A 27,153-nucleotide genomic window follows, 5' to 3' on the forward strand; every position below is an offset into this window, starting at 1 on the left:
CCCCATGTTCTCACTCATAGGTGGCAACTGAACACTGAGAACACCTGGACACAGGGTGGGAAACATCACACACTGGGGCCTGTCGGGAGGTGGCGGGCTGGGGGAGGGATAGCATTAGGAGAAATACCTAATGTAAATGACGAGTTGATAGGTGCGGCAAATCAACATGGCACATGTATACCTACGTAATAAACCTGCATGTTGTGCACACGTACCCTAGAATTTTAAGTATAATAAAAAATAAAAACAAAAATGCTACTAGTGCCTCATTATTGTCTGCTATAAAGTATCCTCCTGAGATGGGATAAAACAATATGGTAGAAAGAAGGTGAATCATTCACACTTTGGAAAATTTCAACTTTATTGTTCCAAACATGAGAACTATGGACATTCTAAATCAAACAGAAGCAAATTATGCCAGCAGTTAAACGTGAATCCTACTCAAGAACATGTTCCATTGGTAGTTTTGATTAAACTCTCTACTCTGATGTAACTGTTCTCTCTTCCATTTCAAAAATAAGAGTACTTTGTAATCAGTCTTTGCTAACCAGGAGCTATTGCTATTCAATGGAGAAGGTGGCCACCATTTCCCCTGCATTGTCTCTACTACGTAATCAGTCCCTAATGACTTGACTCTCTTCCCATAAAAATCCCTGTGTCCTGAAGTCATGGCATGCTCTATTTCATGGTCATTTGTAGAGCACAGCAGCACTGTGCCCGTCAAGAAAAGAGTGTGCTAAGTGCAATAAGCATGATGACTACCATCACGGTTTTGTTATTCTCTGTCCATCTCCACGGCCTCTAAATCAGACAATCTTTAATCTGAAAAGAAGTGTCCTTATTCTTCCAGGAAATTGGATAGAAACGCTCCTCAGCTAATGAAGTCAGCCCTGTCATCTGACTGATTCTTTCCCAGAGACCACAGTGAAAGGCCTGTAGGGAAGGCACATGAAGAGATTTCAAAGTTCAGGTTGAAGTCATAAAAACTAGCCTTTTTTTTTTTTCTTTTGAGACAGGGACTCGCCCTGTCACCCAAGCTGGAATACCAATGGCAAGATCAGAGCTCACCGCTCAAACTCTCAAACTCCTGGGCTTCAGCAATCCTCTTGCTTTGGTCACTCGAGTAGCTGGAACTGCAGACACATGCCAAGGGCTTGGCTTTTTTATTTTGTAGAGATGGGCCTTGCTACGTAGCCCATGCTGATCTTGATCTCCTGGCATCAAGTGACCCTCCTGTCTTGGCTTTTTATTGTGCTGAGATTATAGGCATGAACCACTGCACCTGGCCTTTCAAACCCAAATAATTACATTTTTAATAACCCGAATAAAACAGACCATTTCCACGTGTCCTTGCACCCTTTATACACATCATATTATCAGGTTCAACAGATTTTGACTTGTTAGCCTTGGCACACACCATCCATTTGTGTGGTTTCACCAAAGACGAATGTTTTGATGTCTACTGATGTGGTAGGTCTTGGTACAGCCTGTGCCATAGATAGTATATTTAAATGATTTCTTTCTAGTATGGACTCTTGGATGTTGATTAATGCTAGAACTCATGATAGAGTTTGCCAAACTCAGTTTGTAAGGACTCTCTCATGAATGCTTCTCTGATGCTGTACAAGCCATGAGCTGTGCCTAAAGACTTTACCGCACACACGGCATTTGTAAGGTTTCTCTCCAGTATGGATTCTCTGATGATTTGCAAGGTGTGAATTCTGAGTGAAGACTTTGCCACACTCGTTACATTTGTAAGGTTTCTCTCCAGTGTGAATTTTCTGATGTCGTGCAAGGTGTGAAACTTGAGTGAAGACTTTGCCACATTCATGACATTTGTAAGGTTTCTCTCCATTATGATTTCTCTGATGAACTGTTAGGGAGAACTTGTGCCTAAAAGCCTTGTCACATTCTTTACATTTGTAAGGTTTCTCTCCAGTGTGGATTAACAGATGGGTGGTGAGGCTTGAATGCCCACTAAATTCTTTGCCACATTTATTACATTTGTAAAGTTTCTCTCCTGTATGAATTCTCCAATGTTGTGCTAGGTATGAACTGCTACTATAAACCTTGCCACATTCGTTACATTTATGAGGTTTCTCTCCAGTATGAATTTTCTGATGTCGTACAAGGTATGTAACACGACTGAAGACCTTGCCACACTCATTACATTTGTGAGGACTCTCTCCAGTATGCAGTTTCTCATGTCGTGCAAGGTATGCAATTCGATTGAAGAGCTTGCCACATTCTTTACATTTGTAAGGTTTCTCTCCTGGACGAATTCTCCAGTGTTCTGCAAGGCCTGACTTGTACCTGAAGGCTTTACCACATTGATGACATCTGTTAGGTTTATCTGCAGTGTGGATTACCTGATGATTAGGAAGGCTTGAAGACACTCTGAAGACTTTGCCCTGCTCATTACATTCGTAAGGTTTTCTCCTAATGTGTGCTTTCTGTTCTTGTGACAGCAATGGAAAATTAACAAAATCATTCCTGTGTTTATAAAAAATGTGGGGTTTGACCCCAGAATAAATTATTTGAAGTGGTGAAACTGAAGAACTGTGGCTGATGAACTTTTCAACTTGATTACATTCATAAATCTTCCCTTCACCTTGAAATATCTCCAGTTCTGGCAGAGGTAACTGAAAGGTTAATCCAAGTTGATTTGTAATAGGCTTGTTTCCTGCTTTGCTTCTCACTGCACAGCACCTCCCTAGGAAAGCAAGTAAAGAGTGTAATTTGAACCCATGGTTCTGGCATGTTTAGACCCTGACAGAGGGACTGGAATCTGCCTCATCTGACTTAAGACACTGGAAGAAATATCAGCTTACTTCGTATTATCACACTGGCAGTGGAGAAAACCCAAAAGGTGGGGTGAAGCACTGAGCAGTGGGGAATCTGCAGGAGTCAGGTGAGTTTGAGAGGGATTACGAGCAGAAAAATACAACAGAAATTGAAAGCTTCTAAGAAAAAGCAGGATGAGCCTCTCAGGGAAAATAAGACACTTAAGAGCAGCTGCATAGGCCAGCTGCGGTGGCTGTAATCCCAGCACTTTGGAAGGGCGAGGTGGGTGGATCACTTGAGGTCAGGAGATCAAGACCAGCCTGGCCAACATGGTGAAATCCCGTCTCCACCTAAAAATACAAAAATTAGCCAGGTATGGTGGTGTGTGCCTGTAATCCCAGCTACTCAGGAAGCTGAGGCAGGAGAACTGCTTGAACCTGGGAGGTAGAGGTTGCGGTGGGCTGAGACTGTGCCACTGCACTCCAGCCTGAGTGACAGAATGAGATTACGTTTCCAAAAAACAAAAAAACCGGGTGCGGTGGCTCACACCTATAATCACAGCACTTTGAGGGGCCGAGGCAGGTGGATCATGAGGTCAGGAGTTCAAGACCAGCCTGACCAACATGATGAAACCCTGACTCTACTAAAAATACAAAAAAAAAAAAAAATTAGCCAGGTGTGATGATGGTGTGTGTGCCTGTAATCCCAGCTACTCAGCAGTCTGAGGCAGGAGAAGAATCACTTGAACCCGGCAGGCGGAGGTTGCAGTGAGCCGAGATCATGCCACTGCACACTGCACTCCACCTTGGTGACAGAGTGAGACTCCATCTCAGAATGAATGAATGAATAAATAAATAAATAAATGGAAAATTAGAAAATATCTTGAAAAGAAAATATAAATATAACACAGCAGAACTCATGAAATGCAACAAAAATAGTGCTGGAAGGGATATTGTAATGATGTATGCATACATGAGAAATAAACAAATGGCTGGGTGGCTCACATCTGTAATCCCAGCACTTTGGGAGGCTGAGGTGGGAGGATCTCTTGAAGACAGGAGGTGCAGACCAGCCTAGGCAACAAAGTGAGACCCCCTATCTTTAAACAAAATAAATAAAATAAAATACATTCCTGTTTTAATGAGTGAGGCACAGTGTCGTGTGCTTGTAGTCCCAACTACTCGGGAGGCTAAAGGGAGATCATCACTGGATCCCAGGATCTATAATCATGCCGCCGCACTCAAGCCTAAGTGACACAGTGAGACCCTATCTCTTAAAAAATAAATAACTAAACTAGAATAAAATAACATATAGAAACACCTAACTTTATACCTCAACAAAGAAAAACATGAACATGGCTGGGCGCAGTGGCTTATGCCTATAATCCCAGCACTTTGGGAGGCCGAGGCGGGCGGACGCCTGAACTCAGGATTTCGCGACTAGCCTGAGCAACACGATGTAGCCTCATCTCTACTAAAATGTAAAAAATTAGCCGGGCACGGTGGCATGCGCCCGTAGTCCCAGCTACTTGGGAGGTTGAGGCAGGAGAATTGCTTGAACCTAAGAGGCGGAGGTTGCAGTGAGCCGAGACCATACCACTGCACTCCAGCCTGGGTGACATCTAAAAAAAAAGAAAAAGAGGCCGGGCGCGGTGGCTCAAGCCTGTAATCCCAGCACTTTGGTGAGGCCGAGATGGGCAGATCATGAGGTCAAGAGATCGAGACCATCCTGGCTAACACGGTGAAACACCGTCTCTACTAAAAAAAAAAATACAAAAAACTAGCCGGGCGAGGTGGCGGGCGCCTGTAGTCCCAGTTACTCCGGAGGCTGAGGCAGGAGAATGGCGTAAACCCGGGAGGCGGAGCTTGCAGTGAGCTGAGACCCGGCCACTGCACTCCAGCCCGGGCGACAGAGCGAGACTCTGTCTCAAAAAAAAAGAAAAGAAAAAGAAAAAGAAAAAAATGAACTCAAAGATAGCAGAAAGAAAAAATAAAGGTTAGAAAACAAAGGAAACAGCAGAGAAGCACTAGAGAAAGTCAGGAAAGCAAGAGGTCACACTTTGAATAAGACTGACAAACCCTTACCTAGATAAACTAGAAAAAAGAAACATGAAGTATATGACCGAAAAAACTACAATTAGAAAGGTAAAAGAGGACATTACAAACAAGTCTATACAAATAAAAATGGAAGTTAAATGAGACTCAACAATTACATAACAAAAAATATGATAACCAAGAAAAAAATGGATAAACTTGTAGATAGACACCACTTACCAAGACTTAACGATGAAGAAGTAGAAAATCTAAACACACCAGTAACAAATAAGAAAACTGAATCAGTTATCAGATACCTACCAACTAAAACAGCAATGGACCAGATGACTTCAGTGTAAAATTCTATCAAATACTGAAAAAGATTTAACACCAATCCTCCTCAAAACGTGCCATAAGGTTGACGAGGAGAACCACTTCTACACTCATTCAGTGAGGCCGGTGTTACCTTGAAAGCAGAGGCGAAGGCCCTAAAGAAAACCGCAGAGCAGGCTGGGAACGGTGGCTCACACCTGTAATCTCAGCACTTAGGGAGGCTGAGGCAGGCAGATCACCTGAAGTCAGGAGTTCGAGACCAGCTTGGCCAACATAGTGAAACCCTGTCTCTATTGAAAATATAAAAGTTACCCGGGTATGGTGGCAGATACCTGTAGTCTCAGCTACTTGGGAGGTTGAGAGAGAAGAATCACTTGAGCCCAGGAGGCGGAGGCTGCAGTGGGCCGAGATCACACCACTGCACTCCAGCTTGGGCCACAGAGTGAGACTCCATCTTAAAACAAAACAAAACTGCAGAGCAATATTACTGATTAAGCTAATGCAAAAATCCTCAACAAAATGGTAGCAAAATAAATTCAGCAGCATAGTAAAATGGATCACACCTCATGACCCAGCAAAATTTATTTCAGGACTGCAAGAAGGATGCAACTTTGGAACATCAGTCCATGTAAAACCCCACGATAACAGAATAAAGAAAAAGAAATCCATGCAATAATCTCAGCTGATGCAGAAAAACATTTGAAAAACCTCAGCAATCATGATGATAAAAACACTCGCCAGGCATGACGGCTCCTGCCTACGATCCAAATACTTTGGAAGGCCAAGATGGGGGGATCACTTGAGCTCAGGAATTCCAGACCGGCCTGGCTAACATAGCGAAACTCTCCACCTCTACAAAAAATACAGGAATCAGCCAAGCGTGTGGCCTGTGGTCACAGCTATTCAGGAGGTTGAGGTGGGAGGACCACTTGAGCCTGGGAGGTGGAGGTTGCAGTGAGCCGAGATCGAGATCGTGACAACAAGAGACAGCCCCTCAAAAGAAAAGGAAAACAACACTCACAACGCCGCACACACTAGGAATACAAGGAACCTACTTAATAGAGGCCATATATGAAAAGCCGAAAGGTAACACACTCAATACTGAAAGAATGAAGGCTTTTCCTTTATAATTAGGGGGGGAAAAAAAAGCCCGCTGGGATTCTTTCTTTTTTTTTTTCAAATTGAGGGCTTCTGGGATCCAGGTCTTTCTGGACTTTTTGGTCTTACGTCATCTAAGTGCAGTGGTACCCACTTGTGCTTATTAGCTCTCTTTCGTTGATTACTGACTGGGCGCACATCCATTACTTCTATTCAGAATACCTCCCTTGGTATCCAGGGAGGACACGTCCCAGGCTCCTCTGTGTGGTGTTATGATACACACATACATTGGTTTTTGTCCGCAGTTCCTGGCTCATAACTCCCACAGCCCTTGCTACAGTCTTTGGTTATGTTGGCTTAGGCCTTCTCTGCAGGCTTTAAGAAAAATAACCTCTCCAACCTTCTCTCCTTTCACCTGCTCTAAGGCAGGACTCTATAACTTTCCCCACCTTTCTGATTGCTGGTCTTAAGACCTCCCCAGAGAGGGTCCTGTTGTATACCCTGGGGGAAGGAATGCTGATGTCACAAAGCTTCCATCAAAACCCAGGAGGATTAGGTTCCAAGAGCTTCAGGATATCGGAACACAGGGCGGTTTCCTGGAGAGTGGCACGCCCAGGGAGGGCCTGGAAGCTCCACAGTTCTTCCCCCATACCTGTCCCATACGTCTCTTCATTTGTATCATCTGCAATATCCTTCATGATAAACTGGTAAACGTCAGTGTTTCTGTGAGTTCTGTGAGCTGCTCCAACAAATTAATTGGGCCCGAAGAGGGGATCGTGGAAACCTCGACTGGAAGCCAGTTGGTCAGAAGTTCTGGGGACCCAGACTTGCAACTGGTGGGAAGTGGGGCAAGTCTTGGAGACTGAGCCCTAAACCTGTGGGACCTGGCCCTATCTCCAGGTAGTGCTGGAAGTGAGTGGAGGACCCCCAGCTGCTGTCTGCTGCTTGGTGTACGGGGAAAAACCCCCACACCTTTGGTCAGAGAAGGCTACCTCTGTGTTGATAATTGCAGTGGTGTGAGAGCAGAGAAAAAACATGGTTTGCGAGTTTTGTGCTAAAAAACCCTGAGATACCAAAATGTGTGATGCTCAAGTCCCTTACTATTGGCCTTCATATCCATGGTTTCTGTATCTGCAGATACAGAAAGGCCAGAAAGACCAGGTCATGGTTAGAAGCGTGGAACTGTCAGCACCAACCACCATCCTCCAGGAAGGGTACAGGGGCTGGAGATTGAGTTAATATCAATCATGCCTATGTAATGAAGCCTCCATAAAAATTCCTGAGAGCTTTCAAATGCTGAACACGTGCAGTGGGACTGGAGGATGGCACAGCCGGTGAATCTCCCCACGTGCCTGCCCTGTGAACCTCCTCATCTGACTGTCCATCTGTATCCCTGGAAACATCCTTCATCATGAAGCAATGAACGTAACGAAGTGTTTCACGGAGTTTTGTGAGCCACCCTAGCAAAGTAACCAAACAGAAGAAGGGGGTCGAGGGAACCCTGACTTGTGGCTGGTCAGGTGGAAAGGTGACTACCCACTACTAGCAACTGGTGGCTTAGGTGGGGGACAGGCTTGGGAACTCAACCCTTAGCCTAAACTAAGGGATGCGACTCTAACTCAGGTAGACAGTGTCACGAATGAATTGCAGGAAACCCCAAAACTGGTTTTTGGTGGGGAGAAATCTCCACACATTTTGGTGATCAGAAATGAAGCATTCTGTGCCAAGTAGCACGTGAGAGTAGGAAAATCACTGACTTTTTCCCACCTCAAACAGACCTGAACAGGCAAAGAGGGCTTGAAACAGCTCTATGCAGTTTCCAGGCCCCGGAAGCAAAAGACAACCACCTATGTTTTCCCATCTCCCCATCAGGTCTTCCCAGTACAGGAAATGGGCGGATCATGAATAGGTCAAGGAGGCAGGTCTATGCAGACCTCAGCTCTGATGTATAAGGACAGAGAACTGAGCAACAGATAAAATCCCACACAGAAAGAGACCACAGGGGAAAGAGACTCCTTTGACATGGCACTCTCTTTGCCCCTCAGAACCAAGGAACTAAAGAGTTGACAGAAGTCACATGACAGGATATTGTCCATCATGATAAAAGACTTTGCTTTTGCTTCTGTTTGGGCTGCAGTAATACTGGAGAGCAAAACCATAAAACTAGGCCGGGTGCGGTGGCTCAAGCCTGTAATCCCAGCACTTTGGGAGGCCGAGACGGGTGGATCAGGAGGTCAGGAGATCGAGACCATCCGGGCTAACACGGTGAAACCCCGCCTCTACTAAAAAATACAAAAAACTAGCCGGGCGAGGTTGCGGGCACCTGTAGTCCCAGCTACTCCGCAGGAGAATGGCGTAAACCCGGGAGGCAGAGCTTGCAGTGAGCTGAGATCCGGCCACTGCACTCCAGCCCAGGTGACAGAGCGAGACTCCGTCTCAAAAAAAAAAAAAAAACCATAAAACTATTACACATCTAAACGAAAGGGTGGGCTAGGCGCAGTGGCTGACACCATAATCCCAGCACTTTGGGAGGCCGAGGTGGGCAGCTCATGAGGTAAAGAGATGGAGACCATCCTGGCTAACAAGGTGAAATCCCGTCTCTACTAAAAATACAAAAATTAGCTGGGCATGGTGGCGCGCACCTATAATCCCAGCTACTCGGGAGGCTGAGGCAGGGGAATCACTTGAACCCGGGAGGCAGAGGTTGCAGTGAGCTGAGATCACACCACTGCACTCCAGCCTGGAGACAGAGTGAGACTCTGTTTCTGAATAAATAAATAAGCAAACAAATAAATAAAGGACATGGTGACAGGTGCGGGTAAAGAAAGATTTCTCTTAAGAACTCACAGGATTTAAGGCCGGGCGCGGTGGCTCAAGCCTGTAATCCCAGCACTTTGGGAGGCCGAGACGGGCGGATCACGAGGTCAGGAGATTGAGACCATCCTGGCTAACACGGTGAAACACCGTCTCTACTAAAAATACAAAAAACTAGCCGGGCGAGGTGGCAGGCGCCTGTAGTCCCAGCTACTTGGGAGGCTGAGGCAGGAGAATGGCGTAAACCCGGGAGGCGGAGCTTGCAGTGAGCTGAGATCCGGCCACTGCACTCCAGCCTGGGCGACAGAGCGAGACTCCGTCTCAAAAAAAAAAAGAACTCACAGGATTTAAACTCCTATTTCTCCACACAATTCTCCCACTTACAGAGAGTTGTTCATAATAGTGTGGCTCTGGTAGGCATGGGGCACATACCTATAATCACATCATTTTGGGAGGCCAAAGCAGGAGGATTGCTCAGGAGTTCAAGCCCAGGAGTTCAAGCCCAGGAGTTCAAGGCTGCAGTGAGCCATCATGGCCACTGCACTCCAGCGTGGGGGACAGAGACTGTGTCAAAAAAAAAGTGTGGCTTCCACTCTGTCCATCTGAGCTCTTACCTGTGTTGATATCTTTGATACCTTCCCACCTAACCAGATTTTTTGCTACTTTCATTTCATTCTCCACAGTCCAGGGCTCTGTCCTTTGCTTCATCATGGAGATAATACTCAGATCAGGAAGACATATCCCTGTTTATAAAAGAAAGAATCAAGATGTGCTGTGATGTCTCCAAAATCCAAGCCCTCTGTTTAGGCAGGAGAGACGATATTAAAAATTAATCCTTTTACGCCAGTTAGAATGGCGATCATTAAAAAGTCAGGAAACAACAGATGCTGGAGATAATGTGGAGAAACAGGAATGCTTTTACACTGTTGGTGGGAGTGTAAATTAGTTCGACCATTGTGGAAGACAGTGTGGCGATTCCTCAAGGATCTAGAACCAGAAATACCATTTGATCCAGCAATCGCATTACTGGGTATATACTCAAAGAATTATAAGTCATTCTACTATAAATTAAAAAAAAAGAAAAAAACTAATCAAGAATTTAAGAAAAACATTTCACAAATTCACCCACAGACTGTCTCCTTCTGAATGCTTAGGGAACCCTGTAATAATTGGATATCGAACTCTCTTTCAAGAACTACAGAATCAAAAGCACAGGGGTAGAAAACAGGGAACTGGATATTTTAAAAGTTTGTCAAAAGGTTTTACGCACACTTAAGCCCAGGTACCAACCCAAAGGTGCATCATGAAGGAGACAGAAGATCTGAAGAAAGGGGGCATTTCAAGTCCAGAAAGCATACAGGAGCTTTTCATTTCTGAGTCAACAGGCTTTCTTTTTTTTTGAGACAGAATCTTGCTCTGTTGCCCACACTGGAGTGCAGTGGCATGATCTCAGCTCACTGCAGCCTCTGCCCCCTGGGTTCAAGCAATTCTCTTGCCTCAGCATCCCGTGTAGCTGAGATTACAGGCATGTGCCGCCATGCCTGGATAATTTTTGTATTTTTAGTACAGATGGGGTTTCATCATGTTGGTCAGATTGGTCTCGAACTCCTGACCTCAAGCAATCCACCCACCTCGGCCTCCCAAAGTGCTGGGATTAGAGGCGTGAGCCACTGCACCCAGCCAAGTCAACAGGGTTTCAATCTCAGTCAAGCAATGCAGGGGCTCCCAAAAGGCACACAAGGGAAAATGCAGAGATACTAAGGGCAGACCCCAACTCCCGAGGGGCATTATCCTTACCCAGGGAGACCAGGTTCCTGTAGTTCTCCAACATCACGTCCCTGTATAAAGCCTTCTGCACAGGGTCCAGGCATTTCCACTCCTCCTGAGAGAATTCTATGGCCACGTCCCTAAATGTCAAGTGTCCCTAAAACGAAAGATGCATTTGACCAACAGGGTATGGAGAGAGTAATTATGTTCACACAAAATGAGAAGAGGGTTGTAAGGATTGACTCAACTGAAGTGCTGACGTCAACATTCTGACACATCCACATTAAGGTATTTTTGAGCTAGTTATGCATCTGTGATTGAGTTTTATTATACTTTTCCACAAAAAGTTATGACAGTCTTTAAAGCAGTGTAGATTTTCCATTCAGTATCTACCTGTGCTAGAATACAAGTGTCTCTGAAGACACCCACTACTTGTATTCTAGCTCAGGTAGATAATGCATATCAGTTGGTGTGTTGAACATAATCCTAACACTTCTATAGAGATAACTGTGGGTTAATTTTGTGTCTGGGCATTAGAATCAAACCTAAAGAATCAAACTGTTAAGTAACAGATCAGCGTCAAAAGTAAACTGACAATTACCTAACTGAGTAAAGTTCATGAACAAAAACCTAAATCTGCATAAAAGGTCATTATATATGCATATACACATATCCTCCTCGTAATACATTACTATTTTTACTGCCATTAACTCATTAATGTGATAGTGTAGAACACATTTTTTTTTTTTTTGACAGAGTCTCCGGTCTGTCACCCAGGCTGGAGTGCAGTGGCGCGATCTCCGCTCACTGCAAGCTCTGCCTCCCAGATTCAAGTAATTCTCCTGCCTCAGCCTCCCAAGCAGCTAGGATTACAGGCATGTACTACCATACCTGGCTAATTTTTATATTTTTAGTAGAGACAGGGTTTCACCAAACCCTGGTTGGCCAGGCTGGTCTTGAACTCCTGACCTCATGCGAGCCACCCTTCTCGGCCTCCCAAAACACTGGGATTACAGGCGTGAGCCCCGTGCCCGGCCCAATAGTGTAGAACACTTATAAGGTCATGGGAAGTATTTCAGATGTAATTTCAACTGTTCAAAAATATAAATTTTTTGGTTTTGAGATGGAGTTTTGCTCTTGCTGCCCAGGCTCAAGTGCGATGGTGTGATCTCAGTTCAACACAACCTCTGCCTGCCAGGTTCAAGGGATTCTCCTGCCTAGCCTCCCGAGTAGCTAGGATTACAGCCATGTGCCACCACGCCCAGCTAATCTTGTATTTTTAGTAGAGACAGCATTTCTCCACTGGTCAGGTTGGTCTCCAACTCCCGACCTCAGGTGATATGCCCACCTCAGCCTCCCAAAGTGCTGGGATTACAGGCGTGAGCCAACACGCATGGCCAAAAGTATTGGCTCACACCTGTAATCCCACCACTTTGGGAGGCCGAGGCGGATGGATCACGAGGTCAAGAGACCAAGACCATCCTGGCCAACATGGTGAAACCCCATCTCTACTAAAAATATAATAATTAGCTGGGTGTGGCGGCGCACGCCTGTAGTCCCAGCTACTCAGGAGGCTGAGGCAGGAGAATCACTTGAACCCGGGAGGCGGAGGCTGCAGTGAGCCGTGATCACGCCACTGCACTTCAGTCTGGGCGACAGAGAGAGACTCTGTTTTAAGAAAATAAAAAATAAAATTAAAATTAAAATTAAAAAATTCTTACAAAATGATGTTGTACCTTAACTATAGGCTTGCTTATCCATGCACTCATGCAAACACATCACAGGTACACACACACACTTAGCTTATAAAGTAATAAATATATGCACTTTACATATCAAATGAAATAAAGAGTTGTCTCTCAATGACTATTTTTTAGATGACACTTGTCATCTTTTTTAAAAAAAAATTCTTAGAGACCAGGTCTTGCTATGTTGTTCAGGTTGGGGTGCAGTGAATAATCACAGCACAGTACAGCGTTGAACTCCTGATCTCAAATGATCCTCCCTCCTCAGCCTCCTAAGAAACTGGGACTAATGGTGCACATACGGCCTGGCAGTCATTATTATTTTTGCTAACGTATATTTCAGCATGTTTGCAACAATAAAAATGTATAAATAGTACTCAGTTTACTTTATAAACATTACTGTATATTAAGCTATTAAAAAAAAAGTAGACTGACTGGGCGCGGTGACTCACGCCTGTAATCCCAACACTTTGGGAGGCTGAGGCGGGCAGATCACCTGAGGTCAGGAGTTTGAGACCAGCCTGGCCAATATGGTGAAACTCCGTCTCTACTAAAAATGCAAAAATTAGCTAGGCCTGATGGCGGGCGCCTGTAATCCCAGCTACTCGGGAAGCTGAGGTAGGAGAATTGTTTGAACCCAGGAGATGGAGGTTGCACCGAGCCAAGATCACATCACTGCACTCCAGCCTAGACAAAAGAGTGAGACTCCATCTCAGAAAAAAAAAAGGAGATCATGAAAAAAACATAGAAACTTGAACTCCAGTCACAAATACCAATTTTCAAAAATATAAATATAATATGTTTTAAAATTTATGTGAGATCTCACTGTATTGTCCAGAGAGGTCTCAAACTTAAGAGATCTTCCCATCTCAGCCTCCCAAGAAGCTCAAGAAGCTCAATTACAGGCTTATACTACAACACTAACCCATTGCTTTGTCCATTAAAATTTAGATTATTCTCTACAGTGAGAATTACAAACCACTGCTCAAATTGAAATCAGAGAAGACACAAACGGAAAAATATCCCATGCTCATGGATAAGAAGAATCAATATAATTAAAATGATCATACTGCCCAAAGAATTTACAGACTGAATGCTAATCCTAACGACGTTCTTTGCAGAACTAGAAAAAACTATTTTAAAATTCATATGCAACCAAAAAAGAGCCTGAATAGCCAAGGCAATCCTAAGCAAAAAGAACAAAGCTGGAGGCATCAAGTTATCCAACTTCAAACTATACCACAAGGCTGCAGTAACCAAAACAATATGGTACTGGTACAAAAACAGGCACAAAGACCAATGGAACAGAATAGTCAGCTCAGAAATAAGGCCACACATCTATGACCATCTGATCTTTGACAAAGCTGACAAAAACAAGCAACGGGGAAAAGACTCCCTATTTCATAAATGGTGCTGGATAACCGGCTAGCCACATGCAGAAGATGGAAGCTGAATGCCATCCTTACACGATATACAAAAATCAACTCAAGATGGATTAAAGACTTCAATGTAAAACCCAAAACTATAAAAACCTTGGAAGACAACTCAGATGATACCATCCTGGACACAGGAATGGGCAAAGATTTCACGACAAAGACACCAAAAGCAATCGTAACAAAAACAATTGACAAGCGGTATCCAATTAACTTTAAGAGCTTCTGACCAGCAAAACAAACTAATCAACAGAGTAAGCAGACAACCTACAGAATGGGAGAAAATTTTTGCAAACTATGCATCTAACAAAGGTCTACTATCCAGCATCTATACGAACTTAAACAAATTTACAAGACAAAAACAACCCCATTAAAAAGTGGGCAAAGGGCCAGGTGCAGTGACTCATGCTTATAATCCCAGCACTTTGGGACGCCGAGGCAGGTGGATCACCTGAGGTCAGAAGTTGCGAGACCAGCCTGGCCACCATGGTGAAACCCCGTCTCTACTAAAAATACAAAGATTAGTTGAGTGTGCTGGCAGGAGCCTGTAATCCCAGCTACTCAGGAGGCTGAGAGGCAGGAGAATCGCTTGAAATTGGGAGGCAGAAGTTGCAGTGAGCTGAGATCGCACCACTGCACTCCCTCATGGGCGACAAGAGCGAAATTCCGTCTCAAACAAACAAACGAAAAAAGTGGGCAAGGGACATGAACAGACACCTAGCGAAAGAAGACATACATGTAGCCAACCAGCATATGGAAAAAAAGCTCATTATCACTGATCATTAGAGAAATGCAAATCAAAACCACAATGAGATACCATCTCATTAGTCAGAATGGCTACTACTAAAAGTCAAAAAAGGCCAGGCGTGATCACGCCTGTAATTCCAGCACTTTGGGAGGCTGAGGTGGGTGGAGATGGTGAAACCGCATCTCTACCAAAAACTCAAAAAATTGCCGGGCATAGTGGTAGGCATTTGTGGTCCCAGCTACTCAAGAGGCTGAGGTGGGAGGATCGCTTGAGCCTGGGAGGTAGAGGTTGCAGTGAGCCGAGATTGCACCACTGTACACCAGCTTGGACAACAGAGCGAGACTCTTATCTAAAAAAAAAAAAAAAAAAAGGCACAAAAGATTTCCTGATTTTTTATTGCACAATTTACCAGGTACTTGTGCACATTAATACGTGACTTCTGTGGGCAGCTGCTCTACTCCTGGTCCACAGAGAGCTGACAGTGCATCCAGATGTGGCCCCTGAACAATCCCTGCTGCCCAACAGCACTGACACCACGGGACCCTCACCCCGTCTCCATCCATGTCTGGTGTGAGCCCTTCCCAGGACCATGCCCAGGGCCGCCTCTTCCCAAGTTCATGTCACTGGGTCATGAGGGATGGAATCTAAGTGAGATGAGAGGGACTGAGGGAAGGCACGGGTGAGTGCAAGCAAACCTGTCAGGAAGGACACTTGAGACTCAGAAGATTCTCAACTCCGGTACTCGGCATTTCAGGAAGAAATACGAAACAGAACAATCAACTGAGAATATCACTTTACCTGAGTAAGTGGCATCCCTGACTCCTTTGCTGTCCTCTTCGGCGCTTCTCCTTCACATAACATGACTCTTTAGAAGTCAATCCTGAATGTCAAAAACATGCTGTTTAGGGTTTAGAATCAACATACTTTCTTCCTGTGCCACAAGCACACACAGAGGGGAGACCTCACCCTGTGGAAATACAGTCCTCTGCTGCCCACTGCAACAGAGCTGATGCCGGGACAATAAACTCCTACGGGAAGAACAAGTGAGTTTTTGGCCCCTTTCTTCAGAACCCGCTTCCCTCCTGGAGAAGCCTGAGCACACACACTGCAGCAGTGGGGAGCTGGGCTGGACTAAGATTCCCTTCAGGGCACAGACCTGGCTCTGACCAAACCCCATGCAGAGCTCAGGACCCCTCACCTCTTTGTGAATCAGAAGCTGAGCTCAGCCTTCTGAAATGAGGACACGGCTTCGGTGCTCAATGCTGGATACAGAATACAGTAAAATCCCTTTATCCAAGGGGATACGTTGCAACACCCTGAATGAATGGAACTTGGAACAGTACTAAACCCTATCTACTCCATGTAAAGGATGCACATGACAGATGCTCACTGGCATATCCAAATTGCCAACATCAATGCTCATGTGCTTGGGGGCATGTTAAATAAAATAAGGATTATTTAAACAAAACCACTCAGATACCAAAGATTGGATCTGATCAAAAAGACTGCTATTAAAAACAAAACAAAACAAAAAAGAAGACTATCAACGGATTGATGGGCAGAGTATACAGTGCATGGGGTCTGTATCCAAGGATTCAACCAATTATAGACTTAAATAATTAAAAAAAAAAAAGGGAGCAACATACCAATATAAAACAGCAATAAAAGAAAAATGTAAAATAAAAATAATACAAGAAAACCAGCCAGTATAACAAGTATTTACATAGTATTTATACTTAATTAGGTATTACAAGTAATCAGATGGTTTACTGTGGGGAAAAGAAAGAGAAATCAGACTGTTACTGTGTCTATGTAGAAAAAAGTAGACATAAGAGACTCGATTTTGTTCTGTACTAAAAAAATGTTTCTGCCTTGAGATGCTGTTAATCTGTAACCCTAGCCCCAACCCTGTGCTTGCAGAGACATGTGCTGTGTTTACTCAAGGCTTAATGGATTTAGGGCTATGCAGGATGTGCTTTGTTGAACAATTGTTTGAAAGTCATTGCTATTCTCTAATCTCAAGTACCCAGGGACACAAACACTGCTCTGCCTAGGAAAGCCAGGTATTGTCCAAGGTTTCTCCTCACGTGAGAGTCTGAAACATGACCTCGTGGGAAGGGAAAGACCTGACCGCCCTCCAGCCTGACACCCGCCCCCCAGCCTGACACCCTCAAAGGGTCTGTGCTGAGGAGGATGAGTGAAAGAGGAAGGCCTCTTTGCAGTTGAGATAAGAGGAAGGCATCTGTCTCCTGCTCCTCCCTGGGCAATGGAATGACTCAGTGTATGTTCTATTTACTGAGATAGGAGAAAACCACCTTAGGGCTGGAGGTGAGACTTGCTAGTGGCAATGCCGCTCTTTAATGCACCGTATGTGCACATCAAAGCACAGCACCTTTTTCTTAAGATTGTTTATGACACAGAGACATCTGTTCTCATGTTCTCCTGCTGACCCTCTCCCCACTATTACCCTATTGTCCTGCCACATCCCCCTCTCCGAGACGGTAGAGATAATGATCAATAAATACTGAGGGAACTCAGAGACCAGTGCCGGTGCTGGTCCTCCATATGCTGAGGGCCGGTCCCCTGGGCCCACTTTTCTTTCTCTGTACTTTGTCTCTGTGTCTCTTTCTTTTCTCAAGTCTCTCCTTCCACCTGATGAGAAACGCCCACAGGTGTGGAGGGGCTGGCCCCCTTCGGTTTACAGCATATGGGAGGATACAGAGGATGCGCATAGGTTATATGCAAATACAGTCACACATTGCTTAATAACAGGGACGTGTTCTGAGAAACACATTTTCAGACCATTTCATTACAGAGTGAACTTACACAAACCAAGATAGCGTAGTCTACTACACATCTGGTATATATAATATAGCTTACTGCTAAAAACCTGTAGAGCATGCTATGTCCTGAATACTATAGTCAACTGTAACAATGCTAAGTACTCGTAAGTCAAAACATATCTAAATATAGAAAAGGTACAGTAAGGCCAGGCACGGTGGCTCATGCCTGTAATCTCAACACTTTGGGAGACCAAGGCAGGTGGATCATCTGAGGTAGGGAGTTTGAGACCAGCCTGGCCAACATGGGGAAACCCCGTTTCTAATAAAAACACAAAAATTAGCCGGGCATGATGGTGGGTGCCTGTAATCCCAGCTACTCGGGAGGCTGAGGCAGGAGAATCACTTGAACCCAGGAGGCAGAGGTTGCAGTGAGCTAAGATTACACCACTGCAATCCAGCCTGAGTGACAGAGTGAGACTCTGTCTCCAAAAAGAAAAAAAAATTAAAAAAAAAAAAATACAGTAGTCATTTGATATAAGAGTTTAAAAAACGGTACACTTGTCTAAGGCACTTACCATGAATGGAGCTCGCAGGACTGGAAATTGCTCTGGGTGAGTCAGTGAGTGATGAATGAATGCGAAGGCCTAGGACGTGACTGTACACTACTACAGGCTTTATAAACTCTGCACATTTAGGCTACGCTAACTTCACAGAAAAATACTTTTTTCTTCAGTAATAAACCAAGCTTACTTACTGCAACTGTTGTACCGTACAAACTTTTAAATTTAACTTTTTGACCCTTTTGCAACAACAGCTTAAAACACAAACATGTTGTACAGCTATACAAAAATATTTTATCTTTTTACCTTAATTCTCTAAACTTTTTCTTGTTTTCAATTTTTTAACCTTTTTAAACATTTTTGTCAGCAACTAAGACACAAACACACACATCCTACGCCTGCACAGGGTCAGGACCAGCAGTGTCACTGTCTTCCAGTGCCACATCTTGTCCCACCAGAAAGTCCTCCTATGGTAACAATGCTTTCTCCCAGAGCTTCCTGAAGCTCTTGCCTGAAGCTCTCCTTTCAGAATAGTCCATGGTAGTTTGCTTGCTTTGTTTCTTTTGTCTTCCTAAATGTTCTTATGAGCAGATAATGCATCAGGGATGTTCCTTTCTATTAATGGAAATCTTTAGGTGTTGGTGCCTATGTTTTCAAACCTCTTAAGGAGCTTGTCAAGGTCTGCAAAAGTTTCTGCTATATATTTAACTGTGAATTGCCTTGAGAGTTCTCTTTTTCTTCAGTTTCCTATTGGCTCATTCTCTCTCTCTTTTTTTTTTTTTTTTTTTTTGAGATAGAGTCTCACTCTGTCGCTCAGGCTGGAGTGGTGCAGTGGCACGACCTTGGCTCACTGCAACCTCCGCCTCCTGGGTTCAAGTGATTCTCCTACCTCAGCTTCCCAAGTAGCTGGGACCACAGGTATGTGCCACCACTCCTGACACTACTGACCTCAAGTGATCTACCTGCCTCGGCCTCCCAAAGTACAGGGATCACAGATGTGTGCCACCGCACCCAGCCAGTTCCCTATTCTCTTGCCTCTTCTTCAGCTATGCGTTCCTGTATCAGTTCCAATGACTCATTAACCCATTCCTCATGAACCACCTCTAAGAGATTCTCAATGTCATCCTCCTCCACATCCAGTTAAAGCTGTCTGATAACGCACTAGGTTTGTTTCCCCCAGCATCACCACCAACACTGCACTGTGATGTCATGACTGCTCTAAGGTAGCCAGGCAACAGGAATTTTTCAGCTCCAGTGTAATCTTTTTTTTTTTTTTTTTGAGACGGAGTCTTGCTCTGTCACCCAGGCTGGAGTGCAGTGGCCGGATCTCAGCTCACTGCAAGCTCCGCCTCCCGGGTTTACGCCATTCTCCTGCCTCAGCCTCCCGAGTAGCTGGGACTACAGGCGCCTGCCACCTCACCCAGCTAATTTTTTTTTGTATTTTTTAGTAGAGAGGGGGTTTCACCGGGTTAGCCAGGACGGTCTCGATCTCCTGACCTCGTGATCCGCCCGTCTCGGCCTCCCAAAGTGCTGGGATTACAGGCTTGAGCCACCACGCCCGGCCTGCTCCAGTGTAATCTTATGGAACCACCATCATAGGCGTGGTCTGTTGTGGACCAAAATGTCCCTATGTGGCACGTGACCGTATTATGCAATTTTATATAAGGGCCTTGACGATCATCTGATTTGGGTAATCTTGGGGGGGGATCTTGGAAGCAAATCCTATGTGATACCGAGGGATGACTGCACAGGGGGACATACTGGACAAAGAGATGATTCAAGTCCTGGACAAAACAGAGTGGGACAGTGAGAGACTACATCACCCTACCAAGAAGAGTGAGAAATTTAACACTATGAATTCTTCATTTCTGGAACTTTCCATGTAATATCCTTGGACTACTAAAACTGTGGTTGACCATGAGTAACTGGAACCTCAGAAAGTACACTGGAAGATAAAGAGCAACTACTGTAGAATCAACTTCAAATATTAATGCTGAGCCCAACCTGAGTATGTGAATGGGAATCTCAGGTAAGAGACTGGAGGCATAAGACGTGTATCTGCACTCCAATGTGAAGCAAGGGGTGAGCTCCACTCAGATGGCACAAGTCCAGCACACCCCCACCTTCTGGCTCTGCTCTATCCTTGGGTCTTGTTACCAGGATTTAGGTAGTGGACAGCAAAAGAGCAGAAAGAAATATCCAGAGCAGGCAATGTGGACCACAGCAGGGGTGAGGGTGTAGCTGGAGTGTTCAATGTGGGGTGGAGAGAAACACAGAAGCCTCCATGAAGAAGGTAATATCAGAACAAAGACTTGGGGAAGAAATGGTGTTTGTACCTGCAGCTGACAGGCTAGAGATGTCCAGGCAGAGGGACAGCCCAGGTGGAAGCCCTGAGTCAGGAGCAACCCTGGCTCCAGGAAAGAGGCCTGTGTGGCTGCAGCAGAGGGAACGAGGAGGACACAGGCAGGAGATGAGCTCAGAGAGGTCCTGGGGCACAGATCACACAGGGACAAGGCCGCAAACATTTTCTCCCATACCTCAAAGGAATTTCAGAAACAACAAATTTCATCACCTGTTTTAGTAAATATGTAATTATTTATGTTAAATTAATGTACTTACAGGCTGGGCGTGGTACCTCATGCCTGTAATCCCAGCACTTTGGGAGGCCAAGGCGGGCGGATCACAAAGTCAAGAGATCGAGACCATCCTGGCCAGCATGGTGAAACCTCGTCTCTACTAAAAATACAACTAGCCAGGCGTGGTGGTGCATGCCTGTAGTCCCAGCTACTCGGGAGGCTGAGACAGGAGAATTGCTTGAACCTGGGAGGTGGAGGTTACTCTGAGCCAAGATCGTGCCACTGTACTCCAGCTTGATGACACAGCAAGACTCCATCTCAAAAAAAAAAAAAACTAATGTACTTACAATGTAATATCTTACATATTTTGAATATATGACAAGAAGTTAAGCTAAGCCCCAGGAAGTACAGGGTCACCCTCATCTGAGATGTGCAGGACTGCCGGGGAATGCATTTGGGGGAGCTCAGAAAGTGGCACATACGAGGTGGAGATGCCTGTTAGAGGTGTCCCAGCAGAGAAGTGAGGGGACAGCTGAACACAGGTTTCTAGACCTCAGGCCAGAGGTCTGCAGGGGACATGGAGACAGGCAGATGCGGTTCAAAGCCATGAGATGAGATGATAAGGAATGGTAGTGTGTGTGGACAGAGATGAGAAGAGTTTTGAGATCTAAGCCTATTCAACATAGGGAAACCCAGTCTGTACTAAAAAATAAAAAAATTACTTGGGTGTGGTGATGTGCACCTAGAGTCCCAGCTACTTGGGAGGCTGGGGCAGGAGGACCTCCTGAGGCCAGGAGTTCGAGGCTGCAGGAAGTTATGATTGCACCACGGCACTCCAGTCAGGGTGACAGGGTGAGACTCTATCTTAAAAACAAGAACAAAAACGAAAAAGATCTAAATCACGGAACACTCCCACCTTCAGAGAAGACAGCTTCAGGAGATACCAGCAGAGGAAACTGGTAAGACAAAAATCTGAAACAAAGTAACCAAATAAATTTAGAGCTAAGAAAAAAGAACAGGGAATGATCAGCTGTGCAACATGTTGCTAACTCCAAAAGATGAGGATAGGAAATTCAAAATTGGACTTCGAAACACAGAGGTCACTGGTGCAGTCTGGAAAAAAAAGGATCAAAGGAATGGTGGAGGTGGAAGCTTAATTGGAAGGGGGTAAATCACGAACTTGAGGCAAGACTGGAGACAGAGAATATAAACAAGATTTTAGTGTACTGTGTTCTCAAATGGAGCACTGAAGAGGGGTACTAACTACAGGGAGAAATGTAATTAATAGAATATTTTTTGTTTTAATCATGGAGGAGTAGCAAGAAATAAAGACTTCATTCTGTGCCTTTTTTTTTTTGTTGAGACAGAGTCTCACTCTTGCCACCCAGGCTGGAGTGCAGTGGTGCGACATCAGCTCATTGCAACCTCCACCTCTGGGGTTCAAGTGATTCTCCTATCTCAGCCTCCCGACTAGCTGGGAATACAGGTGCGCGTCACCACGCCCAGCTAATTTTTGTATTTTCAATTTTTGTATTTTTACTAGAGGTGGGGTTTCAACGTGTTGGCCAGGCTGGTCTGGAAGTCCTAGACGTAAGTGATCTGCCCACCTTGGCCTCCTAAAGTGCTGAGATTACAGGCATGAGCTACCGCACCCAGCCAGCATGTCTGTGTGTGTTTTAATGGACAATACCTCCATGTGGGTACACTAACCAAAGTAATCCCTTGAAGTAAATATCGGTGATGCCACAGAGAAAGGATGCCACACTGTCCTGAGATTGTGAGTAGGGCTGGCACATGGTGCACAATCGCAGGGTCAGCAACAGCCAGGGGGAGGGACAGACAATTTCCAGTTACTACAGAGTAGAGATTGCAGGCCGAGACAGGTGGGTGGGCCGGTTGGAGATCTCTTCCTTTTACTGTTTGAGGTGGAAATGTACACGTGTTTTTTCCCCTGCTGAACAGTTCTCTGGCACACTCCCAGCTGGATGACCTACAATTTAACTCAATTTGGATAGTATCTACCTGGAGATAGAATCAGATCCCAGTTAAGGACTCAGTCCCACATGACTGCCCCTCACTTCAGGTAAGGATAAAATTCACGGTTTCCAAAACCCACTACTCTGTTTTGATTTGCTAGGACAGCTCTTCCATCTATATCCTTTGTCATAACTTTCATAACCAATAGTAAACCTAAGTAAAATTTTCTCTGAGTTCTGGGAACCATTCTACCAAATTAATGTGAGGAGGCCGGCCAAGGTGGCTCAAGCCTGTAATCCCAGCACTTTGGGAGGCCGAGGTGGGCAGATCACCTGAGGTCTCAGGAGTTCAGGACCAGTCAGGCCAACATGGTGAAACCCTGTCTCTACTAAAACTACAAAATTAGCCAGGCATGGTGGCGGGCACCTGTAATCCCAGCTACTCGGGAGGCTGAGGCAGGAGAATCGCTTGAACTCAGTAGGCTAAGGTTGCAGTGAGCCCAGATTTTGAGCCCCTCTCCTCTCCCACAGTTTCTCCCCTTCTTCCCTCTATTCCTTCTTTTCCACCTGATCTGCTCCATCTTGCAATTTTTTTCCTTTTGTTGCTCTTTCTCTCCAATCTTTTGATTGTCTCCAATCTCCATGTATTTCTGCCTCTTTCTTCTCCCATCTGTGCTCCTCCTGCTAAATTCCCTCTTCTCTGTTATGCCCCCTTCTCCCCACGGTCTGGCAACCCCAGATCCCTGGGGTGGTTCTCCCTCTGCTCTCCTTGTCACCTGCTGCCCCCTCTTGCTGTCCCTGCACCACGCTGCTCAGTCTGCCCTGGCTCCAAATCCCTCCTCCTCTCCCCAAATTTGTCTGAGGACCCTCCAGCTTTGCAGCCCCTCTCCCTACCTTGCAGTCCTTCATCTGTCTAGAAATACAACTTTTCTCTACATTTCTCCAGTTGCTTTTCTCTCCCTGCTACTTCCTGGGGTGCTGCTTTCACTTTGCAAATCTCTCACCGTCCCTCTACGTTGCCGTCTTGATATGGATCTCCTTCATTATTTTCTCTCTAAATTTTTCTGTTTCCTCTACCTCGCTCTCCATCTCGTTCACTACACATTCACAGGGAGGGGACTGGAATAAAATGCCAACCTCCTCAAGAGCACAATTTCCAACGGAAGGAATTGGGACAGAAGAACACTGGGTGCCCTACGATAGGTCCCGGCCACCTCCCCGACCACAGGATCAGGAGAAGCCGTGACTGCGAAGAGGCCTGGGGACAGAAGGGTCCAGCCCAAGGAGGTCTACGGCGGCAGGCAGATCGGGGTGGGGTCTGCAGAATCTCCAGGACAGGCAGAGGACGCGGCCCCTCCCGATTTGCGGCTGTGGCGCTGCGCCCCAGGGGCCGATAAGGGCGAGGCTTGGGACCCGGAGGGCGTGGATCGGGCTCGCAGGTGGGGACTTTACGTGGCGCGGGGCTGGCGGAGGGGTCACGGAAGAGTTTTAGGCAGGAAAACGACGCGAAAGCAGCTGCCTACGCGGCCCTACAGCAGAACGACCGGAGACAGAACCAACCCTAGGGCGATTTTAACACACTGGGAAGCGAACCCCGGTATTCTGACGGCACGCGTGAATTTACTCGGGGTGGAGGGAGCGGTGCGGGGATTTCAAGGTCTGTACCGCCCCCCACATCCCGGGTACAGAAGCGTGAGGGCACCGCTAAACGAACACTTAATCTAAACAAAGGAAAACTCACGCGCCGCAGTTGCGCCATCTCTCCACGCCATCCACTTCCGGGTCTGCAGGCGACTGCGCGCGGACTGAGAGGCCAGGCCTGGGCGGGGCCAGCGAGGTGGTGGGCGGGGCCTGAATGCTTATGGGCGGGGCCTGCGCTTCCCTCCTCCTATCTCTGGGCGTGTCTCGGTTTTCCGGATTTTGCAAGCAACACTTGCCAGTCAGGATGGAGCCGCTCCACGGTTTGTGACCTGGGATCTCACTAGGAGGGTCAGCGTCTGTTGTTTGGATCCAGGAAAGTTCTCACAATTAAAATTAAGGAATTCAATTAAAATTTAGAAATGTAATTGAAAAACCCTTAAGGCCGGGCGCGGTGGCTCAAGCTGGTAATCCCAGCACTTTGGGAGGCCGAGACGGGCGGATCACGAGGTCAGGAGATCGAGACCATCCTCGCCAACACGGTGAAACCCCGTCTCTACTAAAAAAAATACAAAAAACTAGCCGGGCGAGGTAGCGGGCGCCTGTAGTCCCAGCTACTCGGGAGGCTGAGGCAGGAGAATGGCGTAAACCCCGGAGGCGGAGCTTGCAGTGAGCTGAGATCCGGCCACTGCACTCCAGTCTGGGCGACAGAGCGAGACTCCATCTCAAACAAACAAACAAAAAAGAAGTAAAAATAGATTATCAAATTTTAAATAGCCTTACGTCTCCCGGCAATAATTTTATGGCAATATTTTTGAATTAACAGGTACTAATAAGTATGTTTTTCTGTCATATCTCACCCCCCCCAACTTTTTTTTTTCTTAAGACAGAGCCTCACTCTGTCACCCGAGCTGGAGTACAGTGGCACCATCTCAGCTCACTGCAACCTCCACCTCCTGGATTCAAGCAATTCTCCTGCCTCAGCCTCTCGAGTAGCTAGGATTACAGGTGCATGCCACCACGCCTGGCTAATTTTTGTATTTTTAGTAGAGATGGGGTTTTGCCATGTTGACCAGTCTGGTCTCGAACTCCTGACCTCAGGTGATCATCTGCCCACCTTGGCCTGCAGAGTGCTGAGATTACAGGCGTGAGCCTCTGCACCCAGCCTTATATCCATACTTTTGGATCCCTTCATCCATCTTGAAGTATGATCATGTTTAGATATGAAAATGAACATATTTAAAATATTAGCAGGTTAAAATGAGAAGGATATAGTGATGGATACGAGATGACATATCAGCATTTTTAAAAATTTTTTTCAGACGGAGTCTCGCGCTGTTGCCCAGGCTGGAGGGCTGCGACGTGACCTCTGCTCACTGCAACCTCTGCCTCTCGGATTCAAGTGATTCTCCTGCCTTAGCTTCCCGAGTAGCTGAGATTACAGGCACCTGCCACCACGCCCAGCTAATTTTTTGTATTTTTAGTAGAGATGCAGTTTCACCATATTGGCCAGGCTGGTCTGCAACCTCTGACCTTGTGATCTGCCCGCATTGGCCTCCCAAAGGCCTCCCAAAGGGATTACATGCGTGAGCCACTGCACCCGACCCATATCGGCATATTTTACTTCGATTATTATTTTTTCTTAGAGGCAGGGTCGCACTGTGATTTCCAGACTGCATATGAACTCCTGAGCTCAAGAAATCCTCTTGCCTCAGCCTCTTAAGTAGCTGGAACTCCAGGCACACTCCACGGTGCCCTAAGTCAGCATTTTTTTTTTTTTTTTTTTTTTTGAGATGGAGTCTCCCACTGTCGCCCAGGCTGGAGTGCAGTGGTGCGATCCTGGCTCACTGCAAGCTCCTCCTCCTGGGTTTACGCCATTCTCCTGCCTCAGCCTCCCGAGTAGCTGGGACTACAGGCGCCCGCCACCATGCCCAGCTAATTTTTTGTATTTTTAGTAGAGACAGGGTTTCACCCTATTAGCCAGGATGGTCTTGATCTCCTGACCTCATGATCCGCCCACCTGGGCCTCCCAAAGTGCTGGGATTACAAGCTTGAGCCACCACGCCCGGCCAGCATTATTTTTTGAAGATGCAGTATCTAGGATAGATTTTGGGATCTGTACAAGATAGATATCTGTATTATGCAATATTGCTAAATAGCTATGTTGCCACAAAACAACTTTTAGCATTGACTTCTATGATCTGAAGCAAAGAGTTTCACTGTTGTCACCCAGGCTGGAGTGCAGTGGCACAATCTTGGCTCACTGCAACCTCTGCCTTCCCAGGTTCAAGCAATTCTCCTGCCTCAGCCTCCCAAGTAGCTGGGATTATGGACGCCCACCACCACGCCCAGCTAAATTTTTTTTTTTTTTTTTTTTTTTTTTTTTAGTAGAAACAGGGTTTCACCATGTTGGCCAGGCTGGTCTTGAACTCCTGACCTCAGGTGATCCACCCACTTCGGCCTCCCAAAATCCTGGGATTACAGGCATGAGCCACCACGCCCAGCCTGAGGGCTTTTCTTGATATGGGTTGAGGATCAGGAGACTTCTCAGGCTTAATTTTTTCCCTGGAGCTCCAAAATTCTTGACTCCTGGGGATATTGCTGTTTCTTGGCTGGAGTCTCTTTTTTTTTTTTTGGAGACGGAGTCTTGCTCTGTCACCCGGGCTGGAGTGCAGTGGCCGGATCTCAGCTCACTGCAAGCTCTGCCTCCCGGGTTTACGCCATTCTCCTGCCTCAGCCTCCGGAGTAGCTGGGACTACAGGCGCCTGCCACCTCGCCCGGCTAGTTTTTTGTATTTTTAGTAGAGACGGGGTTTCACCGTGTTAGCCAGGATGGTCTCGATCTCCTGACCTTGTGATCCGCCCG

At 46.0% G+C, this 27,153-nt stretch overlaps 1 protein-coding gene across 2 annotated transcripts; it reads right to left on the reverse strand.

The window, feature by feature from the left end:
- Positions 1-336: 336 nt before the first annotated feature.
- On the reverse strand, positions 337-24,472 carry ZNF766 (zinc finger protein 766). 2 transcript variants are annotated; one of them, XM_026448830.1, is made up of 5 exons: positions 24,392-24,469; positions 15,554-15,635; positions 10,860-10,986; positions 9,677-9,805; positions 337-2,713 (listed from the first exon to the last, which is right to left on the reverse strand). In XM_026448830.1, exons 2-5 carry the CDS (start codon positions 15,614-15,616, stop codon positions 1,581-1,583), a joined length of 1,452 nt encoding a protein of 483 aa, XP_026304615.1. In that variant the 5' UTR covers positions 15,617-15,635; positions 24,392-24,469; the 3' UTR covers positions 337-1,580. The 2 variants fall into 2 exon arrangements, with proteins under 2 accessions (XP_026304615.1, XP_026304616.1); XM_026448831.1 differs by lacking the exon at positions 9,677-9,805 and having other exon boundaries at positions 24,392-24,472.
- Positions 24,473-27,153: the final 2,681 nt, after the last annotated feature.

This window comes from Piliocolobus tephrosceles, chromosome 21 (assembly GCF_002776525.5).
Source record: "Piliocolobus tephrosceles isolate RC106 chromosome 21, ASM277652v3, whole genome shotgun sequence".
NCBI classification, from domain to species: domain Eukaryota; kingdom Metazoa; phylum Chordata; class Mammalia; order Primates; family Cercopithecidae; genus Piliocolobus; species Piliocolobus tephrosceles.